The 22,378-nt window shown below is 44.2% G+C and overlaps 1 protein-coding gene across 1 annotated transcript; it reads right to left on the reverse strand.

Moving 5' to 3' along the window:
• Positions 1-1,831: 1,831 nt before the first annotated feature.
• LOC131260338 (kinesin-like protein unc-104) lies at positions 1,832-21,518 on the reverse strand. Its single transcript, XM_058262036.1, has 19 exons — positions 21,324-21,518; positions 20,825-21,249; positions 20,458-20,713; positions 19,529-19,692; positions 19,273-19,434; positions 18,465-18,474; positions 16,799-17,093; positions 16,260-16,717; positions 16,076-16,190; positions 15,833-15,999; positions 15,549-15,757; positions 13,435-13,572; positions 12,898-13,365; positions 12,726-12,816; positions 11,996-12,658; positions 11,724-11,913; positions 10,557-11,418; positions 7,152-7,253; positions 1,832-7,059 (listed from the first exon to the last, which is right to left on the reverse strand). Exons 1-19 carry the CDS (start codon positions 21,516-21,518, stop codon positions 6,906-6,908), a joined length of 5,124 nt encoding a protein of 1,707 aa, XP_058118019.1. The 3' UTR covers positions 1,832-6,905.
• Between the last annotated feature and the right edge of the window lie 860 nt (positions 21,519-22,378).

The raw sequence follows: 22,378 nt of genomic DNA on the forward strand, positions 1-22,378 counted from the left end.
GCGAAACCATTCCATGGAGCCAGTTTTTAGGTTTAACTTAGTAAGTTAGCAAGCAAATACAGTTAATATTCGTTAGTCCGTTAGTTGCTACACTAGTGTTTAGTTTAGCAAAATTTGTACGTCTCTTTAGTTAGTATGTTTTTAGTAAGGCTAGCGAACACAGCAGCGTAATAGTAAACCGGACAAAACATGACATTAGATGGTCCTCAAGCCAGTGAATACTCGCTGTGTTCCCAGTGAAGCCAATCCGGAGATAAGAAAAATACACAAGGGAACAAACTCCGAAAACATGCTGAGATTGAATCGAGTGAGTCGAGGCGAGAAAAGAAAAGTGCAATGACGAAAAATCCCAAAATAGTGCAGTAAGTGACGGTTTTATTTTTTACATTCATTTTTAACTAGATTTGTTAAGCGTTAGCCTTTTTTGTTTGTTTCTTCCGTATTTTTTTTTTTTTTTGTTTAACTTGTTGTGTTGTGTAAGACGTGTTCATTGATGCGTGCCGGAGAGAGCCAAGCCAAGATCGTTATTCGATTCCTTAACGTAGTACAAGCTTAAGTAGATGCAAAACTTGCCCCACTCCCGATCCTAGATCCGGAAAGTGGCCAGTGTGTGATGAAGAGATTAGGTAATCCTTTTAAATAGGAGTGTTCAAATGTAGTAGACAACGGTGAAAAGACTTTCGAAAATCCCAGACCGACTTGCCAGATTGAATGATATTATTACACCTAGCAGATACAACATTTCACATCTTTCAATCATTAGAACTATTGGTAAAATTCATGTTTAGTTTTGGAAAAAAAAGTGAAAAATGTTTAAAAAATGAAAAATGTCACCGAAAGCCGACAAACAAACCCATCTGAAAAGCGAAATCGATGGCCAGGATAGAGTATAGCAAACAGTAAAGACAATCACAAGTAGAAGGAACCGAGCGCCAGTATAACTAATGTGTAACCGTTTCATGCCGTTTTGTTTTGAAACCTTTTCCCGTTGAAAATTGGTCCGTCCTGTGTTTTTATTTTTTATTTTAAATGATAATTCAATGTTGTTTCCAATCGGTAGCAATCGGAGAGCACGTCGGAATGTTTCCAAGAAAAGTTCTGTACGGCATTCAGCTACAACAAAAAGGATGTTCTCTCTGTATGGACATGAATTGTATTAAAAATGCGTAGCCGCATCCGAGGGAGCAAGAAACGTGGTGCTACTCACCTTCCTGTTACGAAACCGAATGGACAGCGTAAAAAAGCCAGTATTGTTTAATGTTTTATGTACGATTAAGTTTTATGTTTGTTTTTAAACTAGTTTTACCGCAGATATTTTCTTTCATTCCTTCTCATTTCCTGTCCCAACAGTATGTCGAAAATCAAAGTTCTGACCGAAGCAGCAAAAGCAACTTTTAATTCTCATTACACATTCCCTGTTTCTTTCTTTTTTTACTTTAGGATGAAAAATTGTAATAAATAACAAATTCGAAATATTCCTTAAATGTTGTTTTTGAAAGTTTTTATATTTGATTATGAAAGCCTGGTATGTCAGCGAATGAAAGAAAACAAGTCATACGAAGTAGGAAGTAAAATAAATGAACAAATTTGAACTAAAAACTTAACATTATCTATTAACGACATTCATTTGCTTCTTGAAACAAAAATATTTTCTTCACGAACTGGTAGTGAATTAGTTTTATTTTATTGAAGCCATCGGTTCACAACAACCGAAGCTTATCGCTGACGAATAATAGCATAAATGGAAGTAATGACAACCAAGCTCCTTTTCTCTATTGAAAAGTTGTTGATAACCAAAACATAACGATCACGTAAAACGTCCACTAATCACCATTCGACAACTCGTCACCGATTGATTTTTATTACATTTTTATTATATTTTTATTGTAATTTTCAGTTGTTTGTAGTTCAGTTTTCTTAAATTTTCTTTCAAAGCAGGTTTTCATAATGTAGAATATGTTGTAGTGTCATGGTTTGAATAGCCAGTTCATTGTCCATTAGATCCCGATGTTCCTAGGAAACATCTTCATCGTAGGCGTTCTTATTATTGCGCTTCGCTAATTCGTCTTTGCATATTTGTTCTTCTTTACTCTCCATTTTTCTCCCATTGCAGCCAACGTAAACCACCAAACATTTGTCGTCCTACATTTTTTTTGTCTCCTACCCTTCAACAATCTGCAGTCTAGCGTTTCCAGCATCTTACGTAAGCTTTCCCGTTTTTAGTTGTCCCTTGCGTGCCAGGCCGTCTTAGAGACATATTGCCACATATCGTCCTACAACTTGCCAGTTTCACCGTTCATCAATACGCTTCTGATCGCCATGTTGCCTTTTGTTTTTCGAAATACTTAGCACAAACCTAGCCAACAAAGCACTTCCCAACATACCGTTGCAAACTTATTCAAACTTATCCCGCCGTTTGGGTCGGCACCAAATACTTTAAGTTTTATTTTTCTAATACTTGCACCGAATTGCCTGCTCTCAACAATGTGCTACGTTGATTGCTCGATCTACGGCATTTATCTGCTACAGGTGTTGGTCTTGGCAAACCCGTCCCATGCATTGCGCAAATTGGGATGTTCCTTCCTTTCCGTTCGCCTCATTACAGTAAACATTCGAGCTGGAATCGAGCATTTGATAGCCCACACAAGAACCTGTTGCCCATGAGAAGTAACGAATAGAGTAAGAGTTCTGATGGAACTCTTGTACTTCCCTTTTTTTGCATTGTTTGATTGCACCGTCCCTTCCGATATCCTTAACATGTTTTTTCTCTTGCAAATAAATATATATATTCATTCATATATAAATATTTATGTTTTGTGTATATTCATATATTGTAAGGAGATAATAGATTTGTTTAGTTTAATTTTTGAAATTCTCTCCGCGACATTTTATCCACACAGCATCCCGTTCTGTTTGGCTTCATGTGTTTTGCTTCGAGCTTCTTCTCCTATTTATATGTCATGCATTTGCTTACCGGTCAGCATTTGTTCCTTGTTTGTTGTTTGCTTAAGACAGTTGGTTTTCCCTTGTTCCTTACCATGTTTGCTTTGCTTTGTGTCTTCATACATCATGGATTTCTTTCTTGTTTACATCCAATTTTTCTACTGCATTCATCTCAATCGATTGAGCCTTCTCCCTGTCACCGCTTGTCAAGTTAAACGCTCCAGCCAGGACTTGCTAACCATGTACTTGTGTATGCTTGGTTTTGTGTGATTTTTATTTCTCTTTTATTTTGTTCAATGCTGTGATTATAGAGTTTCAGAATACATTTATATATACGTGTGTATCGTATATGGCGGAGGCGCTGAAGAAACAACCACGAACCCGAACCGTCCGGCAGCTAACCGGCCGAGCCCGTCCTGTCCGCTAGTCTCGGAACATAAAAAACGTGAAAACGCAAGCGTTCTTCTTTTTCACTAGGCATTTGGCTAAATATATAGAGAGTATTTGTTTTTGTTATAAGGGAAAAATGGGTCCTGGGGCGGGGGGGGAGAGGGAATGGGTCCTTCAATGGTGCGCAGATAGGGGAGCCATGTTTGCTTAAACTTGTTTTGTTTTTTTGTTTTTATATTCTTTTGCTATATTACCTTTCAGCGGGAGTTTGCGGTTTTGGGTTTTTTTTTCTTCTCTCGTTTAACTCGCGCAATCTCATGCCACGCCGTTGTCGACTATATCCTATACATTAATTTTATGTATCGGTTTTGCGGTAAGCGGAATGGGCCAGAAACAGTTACATTTAATATTTTATTTGTTTTGTTTGTCTGCCGCGTAGTCCTTCAGCTCATCATCGGGTTACGGTCAACGAAAGGACACGACGAGTTTCAACACAGCATCGGTGCTGGTCGGAATGTATTATAATAAAGTAAAGTAAAAATTAGAACCCGCAGAAATCTTAAAACGCTTTACGGTAAAATTCATGACAATAGGTTGCATAGCATAATAAAAGTGACATTGAACCGTCACTTAATGCTAGCACACCTCGTCGATGGTTTGAGTGTATAAAACATAGTTCAATTTAAAATCAAACCGAGTAAAAATACATCTTTGCGCATGCTACAGAATAAAATCTCACATCTCCGCACTTTCATCAAAAAATAAACCCGACCGTGTCCCGATACGGCGTCTTTTCCCACTATGAAGCTTAAACCTTCGCTCTCTTTGGTATCTGTTTACTCATATCGCACTTATTGCCAACGTTAGCCTAACGTTACCTCACCTTGTAAGCTGCCCTACGGAACCGTCTTTGGGGGGGCATGACCATGAGCGCGTGTGTTTTAGTTTTATTCAGTGTTTCTGTTCTGTTTTGTTCAGGACCTCACTGTAGCGGTACTTTCACCTGCTGTTCCACATGCGAAACGAAACGACACCAAGTATATGTACACTGTGTGAAGAGGGTACGATTTTGGAACGAAAAACAAACACCCAGTTTCGTCCATTCCTTTGAGCTTCCACAGTTCCCGGTCTCCTTCTCCCGTATGTGCGCCTCCCACGTCCCTCCAGGAGGACGAGATTTGAAAGGACGGGCGGAAGCTGAGGAAATCTAAGGCCTTCAAAGCGCGCAACGCAAAAACGTTTCCAAATGCCGTCCATACCTTTGCTATCGAGCGTGTGTGTGTGTGTTGTAAGTGTGTAGCTATTTACATAGTTCTATACAAAACCTCGTTTCTCGTGGGTTAGATATCTTTTCTTCCCGCCTCCATCTTGAAAGTACCGTTACAGGGCTTCAAGTGTTGTGTGTTCTTGCGTGTGTTTTTTTTTATGTTAGAGTAGGCGCTCATAATCCAAGCAATCCACACCACCTCTGCAAAGTGGCATAACGTTGATCAAAGAGCGTAGGTTGTGAAATGTCCTGTGACACGGCGTGTCCTTTACAATTTTCCACACAAAGGGAAAAAGTGTTTGTGTTACCCCCACGATCCATGCCGGTCACTAGCGGTTTCTCATGTGCCCAAAACAGTTGATGCATACTGAATAAATCTCTGATGTACCATCAGCGTTCTAATACTATTCGTTCCAAGTTTGCTTGTTTTTTTAAATGTCCTTTTGCACCATTTGAGCTGACAGTTTTTTTCTTGTCAGTACCGTGTGTGTGTGTGTATTCGTTTATCTTCGTCTGTGTGTGGTTTTTATATCGATATTTATTGGTGACTGACTATGGTTGCATTTGCTGAACGGGAATTTTAAACATCTTAGTTCTCAAGTATTATGTTACGGTTTTGTTTTCCCTTATCGCCCAAAATAGTTTATTTTCCTCGCACGGTCCTTAGTTTAAATTCCTGCTTTTGTATAACTTGTTTACGAGAAGAGAGATGTACACACAGACAGACACACACACATCAGTGACGATCTTTCAGTGAGATTCCAATGTCAGGTTTGGTTCAGCAAAATTCCAATGCTCCGTTTCATCCACATTTGTCGGCTATCTTCTTTTGTTTTATCCTTTACCTGTTTGGTCACTTAATGTAACGCTAATCTGCCTCCGTCCTCAATGTAGGTTGCATTTTTTTTCCACATTTCGCTGCGCTTGTTCCACTAAAAGTGAACGAAACATTAAATATCCTACTGATTAATATCCATCTGTTCGGAAAGGATGCTCGCCGATCCATAAGGGGTTTAGTTTTCTCTACCATCCGTTTCGCGCACCTTTTGCTTTCCATCCCGTTGCCTCCTCTTTTAACGCGTTTTGCTTCCCTTTTCCCGGGTTTGCTTGATTGGCAAAAATCACACAAGCGAACTAGCAAGAAGGAAAACCGCTAACAACGCCACAAAAGTGTCGCAAAAAAGCACAGTACAACAGATATATCCTATAGTTAAAAAGCAATATGACCCTTTTTCCTGGAACGATCCTACCTAGTGGTCTCTCTCTTTATCTTTATATGCGGACTAACCTGGGAGTAACCTTTAAAGGGCAGCTTCGCTGCAGTGCTTGTCCCATCCGCTTGTCCAGTGTTACCTAGTTACAGTCTCTCATGGGGTTTTAGGAGTTTGAATTGAGGGTCGAAACCAAAGAAAGGAGAAACCAAAAAACCAAGGCTATGTTTACCCTGCATCGAATAGTTTCCCTCCTCAGATGTCTTTATGCTCCGGGTTGTTGCTTTCCTGATTGATCGAATTATTTCGATCGCTAGGCACGCGTTGTACTAAATAAATAATTTTAGCAACCGAAAATGGACCGGACTCTGCCCCGGACTAATGCTAAGGGTAATAATCTATGGAGGTACTTATATACAAAACTCGCTATCTTACAATTAGCATGAAGCAGTGTCGGTTTTGTTTAAAAAATATTCAGCCTCTTAGAGAACACGTTAAACTATAAACTTGCACTAAAGAAAAACTATATAACAGAAAGACTAACAATGTATCTGTAGCGCAAACAATCGCATTCCGTCTTGCGTGTATACAGTACAATCCAATTGCAACTTGCCTCACGAAGCCTTTTCTCGAACGGTTCCAAAACAATACATTTTCATTGCGGCCATTCAAGATTGATATTTTAGAAGGATCTGTTTTGTTTTGCATAGATTCGATAGATTTGTTTCCATTCTTTCCTTTCCTGACTTTACCTGCTGGCGTCGAGTTGCTCAAAGGTTGACTTTTTGTTTCCGCCTCCGAACGGAAAGTCTATCGACGCAACTAAGTGGAGAGTAAAGGACGATAACGACAACGAGTACTACTTTAAGATAATTTGGTTTGATTTTGTCGTTCCGGTGGTGACGATTGCAACACACGCCACCCACGGTTATGCTGGTTGGAGAGTTGGTTGATGGTGGTAGGGGTAGGGTTGGTGGTGGTGGTGGTGGTGGTGGCGGTGGTAGTTATAACCACTGCCCGGTGTTGCGCGTGGAGTCGGTCACTGCAGGGTACCAGGTTTAGTACACCAGCACGGACTCCATCGTTATTGTATCTCATTTGCCACCGGAGCTACTGCTGCCGTTGCCCTGCGCGGCAGCCACGGCCAGGGCGGACGATCCTGTCGTCGCCAGCTGCTGTTGCTGCTCCCCCCCAGCACCACTGCCGTTGCTGCTTACGCTGGAGAGATTTTTCCTTGCCAGCCGTGATCTACAAAGATGACAGAAAAGATGGGTGTGACGTAAAAAAATACATTCCAACGATCCTGAGAATACCAGTAATGGTTGAAGTTGTGATCGTACCTGATCTGGCCTGCCAGCAGCGGGTTGATGGCGTACAGCCAATCGTGCACTTCCTTATCACCCAACGTTTGCAAGAGATATCCTCGGTGTTTGGTGACGACGCTGCGAGAAAGAAAACGAAAGAAAAAATTATTTCAAATATGCCCCAAAAAAGTTCTCTTAAAATAAACGGGGAATGTGAGGTAAGATGCCCATGGTTGGGTAAAATGCACCGACATGTTTTTAGTTGAGTTCAGTTGAAAAAAAAGTAATAAAACATGTGTTCATTAGCGCGTCTAACGCATCCTATGTCAGAGATTGAGATTTAAAAAGGAAAATAGAATTAAAAAAATTAATTAGATCAGGTAAGGATTGAATTACATTCATTATCCTTACATTATAGTTGTGGAGACAAAAATCTTCGTTCAAAGAACAATATTTAACGCTTTTAACGAAACGGCTAAAATATTGTGGGATACTCTGGAAAATGCCATGAAAGCCTTCACAGTGGACCGAACTATTGCCTGTAGGGATTCAAACAAGTGGTATAACACAGATCTAGCAAGGCTTAAGAGCAGAAGGGACTGTGCCTATGCCAAGTTCTTAAGGACAAACATTTCTCAACAGTGGTGGGAATACACCGCTTTGAGGAATGAATATACACAGCGTCTGAAAGAAACAAGGCAACAGTTTTTTAGCAACCAGATTAGGGACCACCAAGGTAATAGCAGGGAACTGTGGAAAATCCTCAAGTCTATGCTGAAGCCAGAGGATAAGCCTGGTTTAAGTGTAACATTTGAAGGATGCGCCATTTTTGAGGAAAGCACCATTGCTGAAAGATTTAACACTTTTTTTGTTGATAGTGTCAACTCTATTCATCAAAGTATTCCTTCCGTGGCTGAACCTTTGGCATTGAGACCAAATAGTAACCCAAGACAACAATTCAAGTTCGAACCAATATCGATTGAAAAGCTCAAATCGATTTGTTTTAGCTTAGAGAACAAGGCTGGAATTAGCAAAGTGAATGCTCAGGTACTGCGTGACTGTTTCCATGTAGTTGGGGGGGGTCCTTCTTTCACTGATCAACCAATCATTGGAGGAGGGAATTTTCCCTGACTCGTGGAGGGAGTCTCTAGTAGTGCCAATTCCTAAAGTGTCAGGAGCCACCAATGCGGAGGAGTTTCGTCCGATTAACATGCTTCATATACTTGAAAAGGTGTTGGAACTTGTTGTCAAACAACAACTTGTCCAGTATCTTGACAGGAATAACTTGCTGGTGGAGGAACAGTCGGGCTATAGAGAAGGACATTCTTGTGAATCTGCGCTGAACCTTTTATTAGCTAAGTGGAAGGAGTTAATGGAGCGAAAACAACCGATTGTTGCAGTGTTCTTGGATTTGAAACGGGCGTTTGAAACGATATCGCGACCTTTGTTATTGGAAACAATCAAAAGGTTCGGTATCGATGGAGTTGAGTTCGAATGGTTCGCATCTTATCTCAGTGGAAGAACGCAACGAACAATTTTCATGAACTGTTGTTCAAACCCTGTCGAAAACACCCTTGGGGTTCCACAAGGAAGTGTTCTTGGTCCAGTGTTGTTTATTATGTATATAAACGACATGAAAAAGGTTTTACAGTCATGTGAAATCAATCTTTTTGCGGACGATACAGTCTTGTTTGTCTCGCGGAAAGATTTAAAACAGACCAAGGAGCTTTTGAATGTCGATTTAGATGCCTTAGATGGTTGGTTAAAATACAAGAAATTGGCCTTAAACATCAAGAAGACCAAATTCATGGTATTGTCTTCGAGACAAATTACTGACCAATCAGCTATTGTCATCAATCAGGAACCAATCGACAGAGTCTCCCAGATAAAATATATGGGAGTTATATTAGACGAAAAACTGTCTTTTGGGCCTCATATTGACAATGTCACCTCAAAAGTGGCAAAAAAGTGTGGTGTGATTAGTAGATTGGGCAACAATCTGAATTTTTTCGGAAAAGTTCAGCTCTACAAATCGTTAATAGCACCGCACTTTGATTTCTGTGCATCAATTTTATTTCTCGGCAATCAAACACAGTTACAGAGACTGCAGAGGTTGCAAAACAGAGTCATGCGAATGATTTTGTGTTGCGGCTGGTATACTCCTTCGGTTGTTATGCTCGACGTCTTACAGTGGATGTCGGTCAAACAGCGGATAGTGTTCCAAACTGTAGTCTTTGTGTACAAAATTTTGAAAGGCCTGGTACCAACGTATTTGGGAGAAAGGATAGTGGTTGGGTCTGACGTGCATCGGTATAACACTCGTAGTGCCGGTGAGCCGAGACTTCCCAGCTATCTGTCTGGAAACGCCCGAAATTCGTTGTTTTTTAAAGGAGTACAATGGTACAACAGGATGCCGAGAGAGATTAAACAAGCGCGAAATCTAAGGGAGTTCAAACGCCTATGCGCCGTATACGTGAAGCAGGTGGTCTGACGCTGTGCTTGTAATGTATTTAGTAAATGTTGTAGTTTTTGAGCCCCGTAGTATTGCATTTGTCAACACGGTCTTTGACTATGGTGATGATGAGTAAAAAAAAATGAACAGGGACTTTTTATTTTTATTATCTAATTTAACTTAAAAGAATGAATGAGTCTACATAGTTTTGAGACACGCGCGTAAATGAAGCCAATTGGTGGTCATGGCTGTACGAAAATAACTAATAGTATCTACACATCTCGCTGTAGTTGGGTCCCTTTCTGTTCTTGATAGTGCCACCACATTATCAACCTCTGGTAATTGGCGGTGTGAACTACAAACAAAGCAGAAATACCCTTTTACACTCCCGAAGGTGGTGCCTCGTTAACCTTGGGGGACTCGGCGATTTGCCTTTCGAGGTGATTGCTCGGGACCGTTGTACGCAAGGAACAAGATCAGGTCCCTTAAGTAGTACTGGTGGGTTTCACCACACTATCAACCATTGATAGCTGGCGGTGTTAACCAAAACTGTGCGAAAATACCTGCCCTACTCCGGAAAGTGGTCCCCTTTTGCTAGTTGGGAAATCTAAGATGTACCTCTTTGTGCAATTGATGGCGACCGTTGTATGAATGGAGCAGAGATGGATGCGATTGTTCTGGAGAGTAATGCCCCAATGCCCCCTCTCGTTTGATGATTTATATTCAATATCGCAAGATACTTTCGTCCCTCTCAAACCTATGTAGGGGTAAGCGGTGGGACTCATCATCATATCAGACTTTTAAAATCGTTTTATTATTATTTGGTGGTAGAAGACAGGATAGACAATCGACCTCTGAAAATTCTGGGGTATTTTTTATGAATCTCATGAGGACATATTTTCCGCTTAAGAGAGGCATCATGCCTCACATTGCCCTATAAACTTCTAATCAATTCGAACAACTACAAAAAACCGTTTTTTTTTTCTTACCTGAATGTGTTTGGAACCTTCACCATCGCTGCCTGATCCTCGCTGCATTCGACCTGGGCGGTGGCCAGGTTCAGCACGGCCCGCTCGACCGGGTCCTTATCCGAGCGGAAGATAAACACATACGGCCTCCGTACGGTAACCCATCGCTTCTTCCAGCCCGAGCCGCCATGCTCGAGTACGTTCAGGTAACCCTTGCGGGCGACCACCGGACTGACACGGATCTCTTCCAGCTCCGGCACGTACAGCCGAAGCGATAGTTCCTGTGTTTGCGGAGCCGGTGCCGGCGCCTCCCAGCCATTCGGTACATCCACCCGCTCCGGCGAGCACAGCTCGATCGAGTTGCTGGAGATGTAGCTCGCGTTCATATCGGCGCAACCTTCGTCGCCGGGCGATGCGTCCGACGCTTGCCCCGTCGAGCCGCTGGTACTGTTCGCATCGCCACCCAACTCCTTACCACCGATGCGACCCTGGATGAGCTTCACGCACTTCCACACCAGCTCGGATTCGCGCACCGAAAGATCGCGCTCGGAAATGGCCGGTGCCTGTTGATCCTTAACCGGCGTCTGCGGAGATGGCGGTATGACCATGTGGACCGGTGAGGCGCTTGCACGCTGGGCCAGATTGCACACATCCTTCTCGGTCTTTGTGGTCGGGTTGGGCGTGGTGTCCATGCCGAGTCGCTCGCGTAGCAGCAGCAGATGCCGGACGCGGCCAACCTCCTCCAGCCGCGTCAGCTTCTCCAGCTCCCACTGGTGGTCGAAGATGAGTGAGTCGCCACGCGGACGCCATCCGTGCAGGTTCTCTTCGCCACGCACGTACGTTGAGCTCGTGTCCAGCACCCGGCGCTGTCGACGTTGAACGCCTGCCACAAGGGAAAGGGAGAAAAGATTAATTTAAACATCACCCCTGGTTGTATTGTGATTTCGTAAATAAAGCACACGATTAACGTATCAATTAGACAATCGGAAAAAACAAAGAAACAATCCACACAAACCACAGCCAACGCAAAACATAAAAATATGCGTTATCAACGGCAAACCACACCCGGGACAACCTTTCGGTCGGGGAAACAAAAAACAAACACTCCAAAACGGTATCTATGTTCGAAGCGCGGAAGGAAAACGAAACGATACAAGCGTTCATCACTACACACTAGCACAGTTCTACCTGGACTACCTGCTTCAGAAGCTCTTCTCAGCGACAGCTCGTACACGCCCGACAGACGGTTCGCTTCCGGATTGCGGTACTGGCCGGAGAACAGGTGCTTCAGCGAACGCGGACCGGTGCGGGCATCGCGTCCGTAGATGATCATGCTGAGATCCTTTGTGATGATGGCCGGACGAGCGCAGTTCTCAAGCTGGACGGGGGGAAAAGGAATAGTTAAAAACCGGTATTATGGACACCACCTTTTACGGCTGGGAGAGATAAAGCGGACTTACCTCCAGATATGCGCTCAGCGTGATGTAGATCTGTTCGCCCGTTTGCGTGACGCGATTGAGCAACGCCGAATTGTGCAGACTCGAGTCCCAGGCGGCCTCGAAGCGGAAGAACGACCGATCGTCCCCGGGCACCTCCAGCACTTCGCCCGGGAACAGTCCGAGCGAGAGGACGCACGAGTCCGAGTCCTCGTCGTCGGCCGGTTCCGGCTGGTTGCGGATGCGCCCGACCACCAGCTCGCGGATGTCCTTCCACTTCACCTCCGGCGTCGGCTCGTGTACGATCGTGATGCGAATGCGCCGCTGGATACCCTGGTGCAGAAGGAACAGTCCGCGGCAGGGTAGATCGTCGCTGTGGTCAACGACGGCCGGCACGTACTCGCCGTTCGGTGCTAGCTCACAGATTTCGAACCACACGAGTACGTCGTGCTTGGCCAGAACGGTCGACGACGGTGGGCACGGCAGCGGGCCAAACTTCGGGCTGCGCACCGGCTGACTGATCGGGATGCTCGGTGGCAGCATGCGCCGCGGCGGAGGCCTCGTAATCTGGCAATCCTGCTTGGCGTCCTTGTGCAACGGGTGGTGCTGATAGTGCCCGAACACCTTGAACACGATCGGCTGTGTCTTAAGGTATTCGATGAAGGATTTGGTCACCGGTACAGTAATCTACAAGAACAAAGCATGACCATCGTCGTTAATGGCACGAATTTCTTCCTCAGTAAAGATCACTTACATTTTGTACGTGATAGAATCCAAGTGGAGCTCCCGAGCCAGAGTTCTTTACAGGCTCCGTAGAGAACGCTTCTTCATGTCGGTGCAAAAAGCTGCCAAACGAACAATACAAAACAAATCAGTTTATAAAAAATCAACCTCTTGCAATAAACACTCCCCGATGGGAAACTTACTTGAACTGGCAGAATATATCGGCATACTCGGCAGCAATTCCTGTGGCCTGCAGAACGGTAACACGGAACGTAAACTCCTTGCCCGGCTGCAGATGCTCGCCCGGTTCCTGGTCGTTCGCTTCGTGCAGCTCCGACGCGACGCTCGAGTCACCACGGCCCGAGTCGGCGTCTTCGTGTTCCAATTCCTCCAGCTTCGTCGTGCCCATCTCGTGCCCTCCCTCGATGTACTTATCTTCCTTGTCCGGGATGGTGCGTATCTTCGGTACCTTGTGCTGCCCGTTCTGCTCCTCGTCGAATAGGATGCGCGCCGATTGCTTTACACCGTTGCTGAAGTCGGCATTCTCTTCGTCCATCACTGGCTGGACGGCCACGCGCAGATAGCCACGCACGTCACCGCGCTCGTTTACGATGGCCACCTTGTGCACGAGCGGTACCGGATAGAGTAAGTTGCTCAGGTAGACGAACGATCTGCAAATGTTTTAAAAGAAAAACTATGAATCCTTTTCTACTATTTTTTCCCAACAAACATCTCCTTACCTTCCGACCATACGGAACCAGGGGAAGCGATCGTAGAAGGGATCACCGCCGGTCAAGCTTTCAACGTTGTAGTCCGGTGATGTTGGACTAAGCTCGGCCTCGTTGTGGTACATTTCACGCATCAACTCGAGTCGTTGTCTGGAAGTAACAGGAAGAAAAGGAATCAAATTAACTGCTGTTTACTCAGTACATTTGCTTTTACAGACATCAGCGGTCAAATCAGTAAGAATAATAAGCGCGAAGCCAAATTCCATCAATATTGGTGGTAGTATATGTATTGTATAACATTGCGTATAAATATTGCATAGTTCTGATTTTACTTCTTGAGAGTTCTTCGTATATAAATTCTATTTTAAAAAGAGCGTCAATTGCAAACGTAAAAAATAAAGCAAATTGTATATTTCTTTTTCTCCGAAAGGGAAAGCAAATTAACAAACAACTTGGTAAAAAATCCTCAAAGGCGGTTGTAAGGTGTGTGTAAAGTATTTCTTGTTCCTAAGAGAAAATGGAATCGAATATTTAATCGAAAGCAACCGACCGCAGAAAGAATTAATGATGTTCAAAATGGAGGATTTCGCGTACAAGAGCAATAAGCCGAAATGATTATGTAAAAAAAGCAAATTCTCACACAACATTCAAAGCTATTTTCATTAAAGTTTTGTAAGCATAAAGCTGCAGAGCACATGCTGAAAATATTACGGTTCGTCCTTAATCGATTACAATATAGCCAGAAGCAAGCACGGTTCAATGTCGATACTGCTCTATAAAAGCTAGTCACGCAGAAAAGCGGTAAACGACAGCCATATTATCAATGTATATATACTTCAAAAGCACACTTAACCAAATGTCCTACACGAGTGGCAAAGCTTAAATCACGTCGGGTTGTAGGTCAATCGATTAAAGTGAGATGGAAATCATTCCCATGCATTGGGTAGGTAGGATAGCACATCCAATAGCCCATCGATCACGAGTAGTGTCCGCTAACCTAGAGGGCATCAGATTCGCCAGCGTAAGCCTGGAGCCGGCTCTTCGCATACCGCTGCTTCCGTTGGGTCCGGATGCCGACGCCGTACCGTCGAAAATGACGGATGGCGGCGAAGAGGTCGACGATGATGAAGATGATGACGACGACGATGAAGTGGAAGCAGGTGAGGTTGGGGATGCCAAACAGTTGCTGACATCACAGCTTGGTAGGAGCCCCGCTACCAGCTGCTGGTCGCCCGGCTGTGGTTGAGCTTCCGCCGGCAACTCCAGTGCCGGAGTGTGCGCGTGCAGTGCAACCGGTTGGCGATGGTACTGTGGATACTCCGGCGTATGCTCACCACTGGACAGCTCGAGCACGAAGCTCATCAGTTCCGGCGAGGTGTCCGCCGTGTTATAGATTTGCCGCATCAGCTCCAACCGATAGCTGGGATGCAAACGGGATCGAACAAGCGGATTCCATCGAGCATCAAGCATCGATTCGGATGCAGTTTCGGAAACCGCGTGCGTTTCAAGGCCGGATCCGTGTTAGTGAGTGGGTTAGTGGATCGTCAGCAAAGAGCAATAACATGGCAACGAATGGAGGTTTGTTTAACAAGAAAATAGCGAAAAAGAAAAAATAGGGACGGTAAGGTAACGTCAACAGTAAACATCGAAAGGAAGGAAAATGCTATGCGCAAAGCAAACGTGAAAATACAAAACCATTCTTAGCAACTCGCTTAACTGTGGTAGCTTTTTCTATATCTGAACAGATGTAAAAATACGAAGAGAGAGACAGAGAGTCGTTGCACAAACCAACTGAACGTGCGATGCTTGATGACAAAACTATATTATTTCTTGTGAGTGAAAAATGCGTCGCATCCACAAAGTAATAGGTTTTGATTGAAACGCCTCATTTTAGCTTTTCAAATAATAATTGAACTCAACTGGCAGTTGACTGTTATATCTTGCAATGTTTTGTGTACGTGCCTTTGAGGATTTCTAAGCAAAAATGATGCTTTCCATTTCCATTTGGAAAATGTATCTTCACGAGAGGATCACATCAGGATCACCAAAAACTAAAACCACGCTGAAGCTGCAGGAACTAATGAATGCGAGAGGACGGTACAACAATGCATCACAAACTCGCCTACCGTAGCTTCTCCAGGCTCCAGTAGTGGGTTGCACCGTTCTTCGTATCGGTGACTTCAACCGCGACGATGGTTCTTGGAATCGGCGTCTGGCCAAAGTCGTCCTCCTGACCTCCCCCTTGGGTGAGGGCCCCGACGGCTGGTGCTGGGGTAAGCTCCGGCGGAAGCGGTGAGTACAGCGTATCCGTCAGAAGAGTGAATTGAAATTGAACCTACGAATTGAAAATTAAAGAGAGAAAATAAAATTAGAACCTAACTTGGTTTTGTTGGATGTCTTCGTTACAAACCTTCTTCTTCAATTCAACCGAAATAGCGTTGGCTTCCTTAAGGAAGATGGCATTACCCCACAGATCGTCACGAAGCGATGTGAACTGATGGTAGCGCCACTTGCGGAAGGCCCAGGCAGCCAAACCGGCTTCACGTGCCGTCCAGCACGACTCAAACAGTGGATTGACTGTAGGGAAAGTGTAAATATTCCAATTGTAATGAAGTTTCTATTACGGCCAGAGAATGTGAATAGCGCTTCTTACCAAAAATGTCCTCTTCCTGATGGAAATCTTCCGGACTGTAACTGCTGTACATCGACATAGTCATCGTGTGCTCATCGACTTGCTTTTGCAGTTCATCAATTTTCTTTTGGTATGTCTATGAGAGAAGTAGTAAAAGTTAGTTCCGAACACAAAGGTTGCTTACGAGGATTCGGCGTTTGCGTACCTTGCGCTGCTCCTCAAATTCCTGGTCAGCCGCACGCTTCTCGCGCTTGTACTGCTCCTCCAGCGACTGCAGCCGTTTCTCCATCTCCGCCTTCAGATCAATGCCCTGCTTCTCAAGCAGCTCGCACTGGGCAAAGTTCCAATCGGCGATCTCGCCACTGTTTCCGACCGTTTCGGCCACATCGACCTCCTTGTTTTTCTCGCGCTTTTCGCGTGCCTGCTCCGGATGTGTGAACCGGAACACATGGTTGCGCCCCAGGATGACACGCGAGCCCGTTTGTAGCACCTCCGGATCGATCACCTTACGTCCGTTGACGTAGACCAGCGCATCCTTGTGCGGTACCAGTGTGACCACGCCGTCCTTGTTTTCAAACACACAGTGCTCCTTCAGGATGTGCGAGCCGGACAGTTGAATGTCTTGCGGCACGTTTGCCTCCGATGTGCCGAGTCGTGTTAGTCCTGCATTGTGAGTCAAAAGAAAAGAGAAAACTCAATTATCGGTGCCTTATCGTTCTGCACAACGATGCGAGTAGCACGTACCGTCCTTAATGTAGTACAGCAAACACTCGGACAGGGTGGGGTCTTCGTTCAGGTTCACCAGATGGGGTGATTTCTTCGGCGAGAATACACCCACCGTGATGCCATCCTCCTTGACCGCCACACCCATCTCGGCGAAGACGGCCTCACGCTGCACGCGAATCTGCTCGGTACGCTTCAGCTTCTCCTCCCAGGTTTCGTTCAGCTCGGCAATTAGCTTCTCGCTCGCCTGCAGCTGGTCGACGGCCATCTCCGTGCTCGACCCGGTGCGCTTGCGGTTGCGGTTCGGCGAGTGAATCTTCTTCTCACCATCTTCGCCCTCCTCGGTGATGACCACGCCACCGCTGGATTCGATTTTGTCCGACTTGATGATACACTCGTCCTCTGGAAAGAGAAGCCGAGGAGAATGGAAACATTTTCACCGGTGCTTACGACTCAACACTCTCGTACTAACTAAAAATTCCAATGTACTGTTCACGGTAAGATGCAACTTTAATAATTCGTGCGAATATCGCAGTGAATCACAAAGTGAAGCAGCTTACATAATTCTTACTGTTAAAAGCAAAGCAGTTTTGGATAATTCTTTTCTCACAACACAGAATATTTCTTTGCAAATCTGCAAAGAAACATTTGTATGAATTTTAATTCAGTTTTTATGTACCAAATACGGAATCCAAAATAGTCCTTGATAATATATTATTATTTTTACAGACAAAACGAATTACTAAACTATTTCTATGCATTTACGCGAGCATACAAAGATCATGACATGGACTTAGCAATAAGTTTGATTGGGTTGGGCAAACGTTTTACAGTACTTCCATATTAACCGATGGCCGAGTGACAGGAAGTGATGGTAGGAAATTTTGAGATCGATTTTGTTTCACATTTGATCCTTTTGTCCAACCCAGAATGATAAACGATGGAGATATTACACTTGAGAGCGTTTGTGTATGTGTGTGTGTATGTGCGTGTCTTTTTTTGTAGCAAACATACAATCAACATAAATCATGGACATTTATGAACAAAACTAGTTCCATGGTGGTATGGTATGGTACGGACGTGCATGTGTGTGGTATTATTGTGAGGATAATGTATTTACAAAAGCTTAACAGTGTTATTGGAAAGACGAACAAAAACGGAAGAAACCAAAAGCCATTTGCTGTATGAAGTGGCGACAGGACAGAAAGAAGACAAATGTATTTATTCATCCATTCGCAGAAGCGTCGTGATGCTTCCGGGGTTCCTCTCCTCGGAGCAGAGTGGCAAATATATTAAAGCAGGCAACAAAGGCACACTAAAATGAGGCATACATGCTCATTTTAACCGGCACATCGATGAAGCTCTCATACCCTGTGGTCGTGATCGACAGGCGATATCTCGCTCATAGACCGTTCTAATGTATTGAAGATGCATTCGGCGGCAACGAACGCTTAAAAGATCGTTACAGAAAAGCCAGCAAATGAGCAGAAAACTAAACTTTTAAAAAGGAAAAAAACGAAACGAGACATGGAGCTATGGAACTGGTTGACAATGTGGAGTGACAGAAAATAGTGATGAGAGAAACTAATCACGAGAAAAATAATAAAGTTTCCACAACAAAAAAAGAATAAATAACTTTAAATATATCGTTACGGTAGGCAAAATAACTGACTTCTTAGCAATCGACGATAGTTTTACTACTTACTATTAGCATCTCGCTTTTCACAAACCACTTTACCGTCCGGTCCTACATGAAAAGTGTAGTACAAGTTGTGATTAAAATTCACAGTTTACCACTCAAGCGAAATGTGTGTGTGTGTTTTTTTTTTATTCATTTTGAGGCGCTTATGCGAGAGCAAAGCTTCTTATGCTGCTTGTTTGTTTATCGCTAACCATCTTGCGGTATATGGTGTTGTGTTACGATTCTTATGCACAGTGGCACATTTTGCATGTTGGATAATTTGGTTGGCTCCTGTTCAGCCGAATCGAAATCGAAACCAAATTCGTTTGTCGTTCGGAAGCGTTTCGAACAATGCAAACAATAACGGTGGGAGAGTCGGGTATGAATTGCGTATGAATGAGAGCGATTTTTGATTTTTCTTTGTTTTTGTTTAATTTTGTCCACACTAACATAACTAGCTCGCAAGGAGAACAAACTGAAAACGGATGCTTTAACAATGGCCGAAATAATGCATTCCAAATAGAGATCGATGTTTGCCGTATGGTATGTAATCGAACAACATGAATCCAGGGGCGCAGGATGTGCTATGATGTGGAAGAGGGTGATGGTGACAGTTGGTGAATCTTTGAGGAAACACATCGTTGGACGCGAGAAGGGAGACAGTAAGGAAAAGGAAACGGGTTCCCAAAGAGGACGGGAGTGTTGGGAAAATGGAATCAAATGTTCTCATCACTAATGAAGACCAGCCGTCCGGCGGGAGAATGAACGAACGATAATTCTGCAAGCGTCTAAAAGTGATAGCTCTCGCAAGCACCGCGTGAACCAATCGATCCTACCTTCCTGCACCTCGATGCCTTCGGCCTTGAGTAGCTCGCGCAGCTTCTGAATTTCCTCCTTGAGCTCGCGGATGAGTTTCGCGTTCGCATCCTCGTTGACGATGGCCTTGCAGACGATCTGCTTCGCACGATCAGCATATCTGATTTCACAAGGAAGAAAAACAAACGGATTTAACAAACACATCAATTTTGGATTTGCCAAATCCTGTACAACTCTTCCTCCCATACACCTACCTTAGGGTGCTCAACGTTTCATCGTAGTTAATATCGGCCGGCGATATCGCGGCTATCATAGCCGTTTTCGAGTTTCCACCAAGATTTTCCCGCAGCAGCCAGGTGAGGACCGAGTCGCGGTAGGGAATGAAATCGGCCTTCTTTGACTTTTTGTTCTTCGACGCCTGTTATTTCGCGGAAAGAAAGCAGAGTATACAGTTAATTTTCCATAATCGCTTCGAGGTTTGATTTAAGTTTTGTTCAACATTTACACTAAATCTACTACACGACAAGATACACGAAACATAAGCTACGATTTCGCTACAAAAATGTTGTTTTCTCAATCAAAAGATATCGGATCTTTTTAAACAAAACAATAAAAGTGAAAACGAAATGATAAAATCCACACCGACAACACTCTTTGCACAGGAAATAAGTAAAAACTATAAATAATAATGAAATTGAATGAAGCCTAAGAACCACTATACTTACGGACTGTTTGAATAACCGGGTTTTCGGTATGTTTCATTGAATGGTGACGATTTGGTAATGGGTCATGGGGATGGTATGACGTTTTTGTGATTATGTGTTTCGTCGAGCGCGAAGGACGGATCGATGTATGTGTGTGTGTGTTTGTGAATAAGAATGCAAAAACGAATCAGTACTATCTAAATAAATCAGACACAGGGATATGTTGAAATAGATTTGGAAGTAAACACAAAACTAATAGGATCGACGCTCGGGAGTGTAGTTTAGTGGGTGAAAAATGCTACGACGTAAAAAAGGAAACAACTCCACTGAGTAACGCGGAGTAACGATAACGATAAAATCCTAATGTAGCCATATAAGTCCATCTAGATGGAAACACCACTAACAGTAGGAAAGAACAACGGGTCGGGGGACATAGAAAAGGGAAGGGAGCACCAAGCGGTACATCGAAAGGTACTTACAATTTCCGCCAACGCCGAGATGACCTTGCCGAGCGTGGTGAGACTCTTGTTGATGTTGGCGCCCTCCTTGAGCCGGGTGCCCTTGGCGCCGGTGGAGTCGGCCCGCTCGGAGCCGGCCAAATCGACTAGACTAATTTTCGAAACCTTCTCCGTCTCGAGGCTGGTCATGCGGTCCTGGCGCTTTTGGGTGAAGAAAATCGTAAACACAGCGTGCGATCTCGAGCTCGTTTCGTTCATGTTCGTCGCCGCCACGGTTCTGCGTTCGTCGGAGGTAAGGCGTAAAGAAACGAGGACAGCATGATTAGGAGGAGTGTGTTGTGGGACCAATTTCGTTCCCTCCATTAGCGCTAACGAGCGGTCTAATTACCGTGCTTTGTTGCCTTCGTCGATCAAATCGTGGATGTCCTGGTAGGAGGTGACGGCCAGCTTCGAAAGGTCTTCGACGTACGGACCGAGCAGCGGATGCTCGCGCACCTTCAGGTTGCCCTTGTTCTTTGGGTTCAGCAGATCCCGGACGCGCTCGCAGTAGATCTCCATGTACGACACCTCGACCGAGTACTTCAGATCCTCGGCCTCGGTCTCCTGTATCCGGCGGAACAGATCCTTGCAGATCATCGGTATCACGCCCTCCTGGCCTTCCTCCTGCTTGCCCATCATGGTGTAGGACTTGCCGGCACCCGTCTGCCCGTAGGCGAAGATGCACACGTTGTACCCGTCGAACGAGTGCTGCAGCATCTCCTCCCCTATGTCGGCGTACACCATGGCCTGTGTGGAGAACTCGGGATCACGAGGCTATAATGGAGAGAACACCAGCGTGATCGTTACTTCACAACCCATTCAACTATTATTCTCGATCCCGTACTTACATCGTGCGACCAGTAGGAATAGTCAAAGTTGAAGTTGAAGCGTTTCACCTGTTCGCTCGAACCGGCCCGCTCCCTCAGGTTCGGGTTTGTGATGCAGGTCGTGTTTCCGCTCATCTCGATGATACATTTTGACTCCCGGGCAATCTCCCGGGAGTTGAAGGGTCGCACTCGGACCGCCACCTTCACGGACGACATGACGGCGAGAGGCCCTAGGCCCTGGTTTCGGTTTTACTCCTGAAAGAAGGGCAAATCGGAGGGAAGGCTAATATTAAAAACAAATCGGCAAATGATTACCCAATTTTTATTCATCTTTTTCCCCCTTGAATCGGTTTCTTTGGCCAAGTTTTAATCGATGGAGGCGCCTGGTGGTTTTTACAACACAACTTCAAAAACCATACGAAATTTAATTGAGCGTCATTAATAAGGTGTTGCTCGTGGAAGCCGTACTCTTCATTTTCTTCTCATTGTTCTCTCTGAATATAATGAAGAAACTTTCGGCACATCGTCCCACCACAGACGGTAGGTAAATTTAAAAATATCTCAAAGCAGTACCGGCACAACAAACAACCATTAAAACTTTCCTGAAAGCGTCTCCTAGCGAAATAACAGACCGAAAAAAAATGCAAAAAAAAGGTAAGGCTTCGTACGGAGAAGTTCACTTTCTCCAACACGACTTTTCGAAAATAGAAGTGAGAAAAAAGTTCGAAATAAATGAACATAATGAAAATGCAACATTTACACTTCGTCGAAACCTCCATCGGGGAGAAGGTGCGAACTGCGATATGGAAAAGACCTTTGGAGCAAACTTTCATTCCAGTTGTTTTTCACATTTATGTTGCATACTTTTGAACTTTTGTTTCCCTCTTCACCTTTGGCAAGTGGCAACTTACAAAGGTTAATGTTAAATAAATGTCAAATAACATAAATAAATATTTGATGTTGTTATAATTTATTTTTGTTCAGTAGTAAGTCTTATGTATTGTCTTTTGTAATAATTGATAAGAGAAAATTAATGCACTACAATCCCTTATAAATGAATTTTATGTTCACAGTAT

This window comes from Anopheles coustani, chromosome 3, assembly GCF_943734705.1.
Source record: "Anopheles coustani chromosome 3, idAnoCousDA_361_x.2, whole genome shotgun sequence".
In the NCBI taxonomy this organism is placed as follows: domain Eukaryota; kingdom Metazoa; phylum Arthropoda; class Insecta; order Diptera; family Culicidae; genus Anopheles; species Anopheles coustani.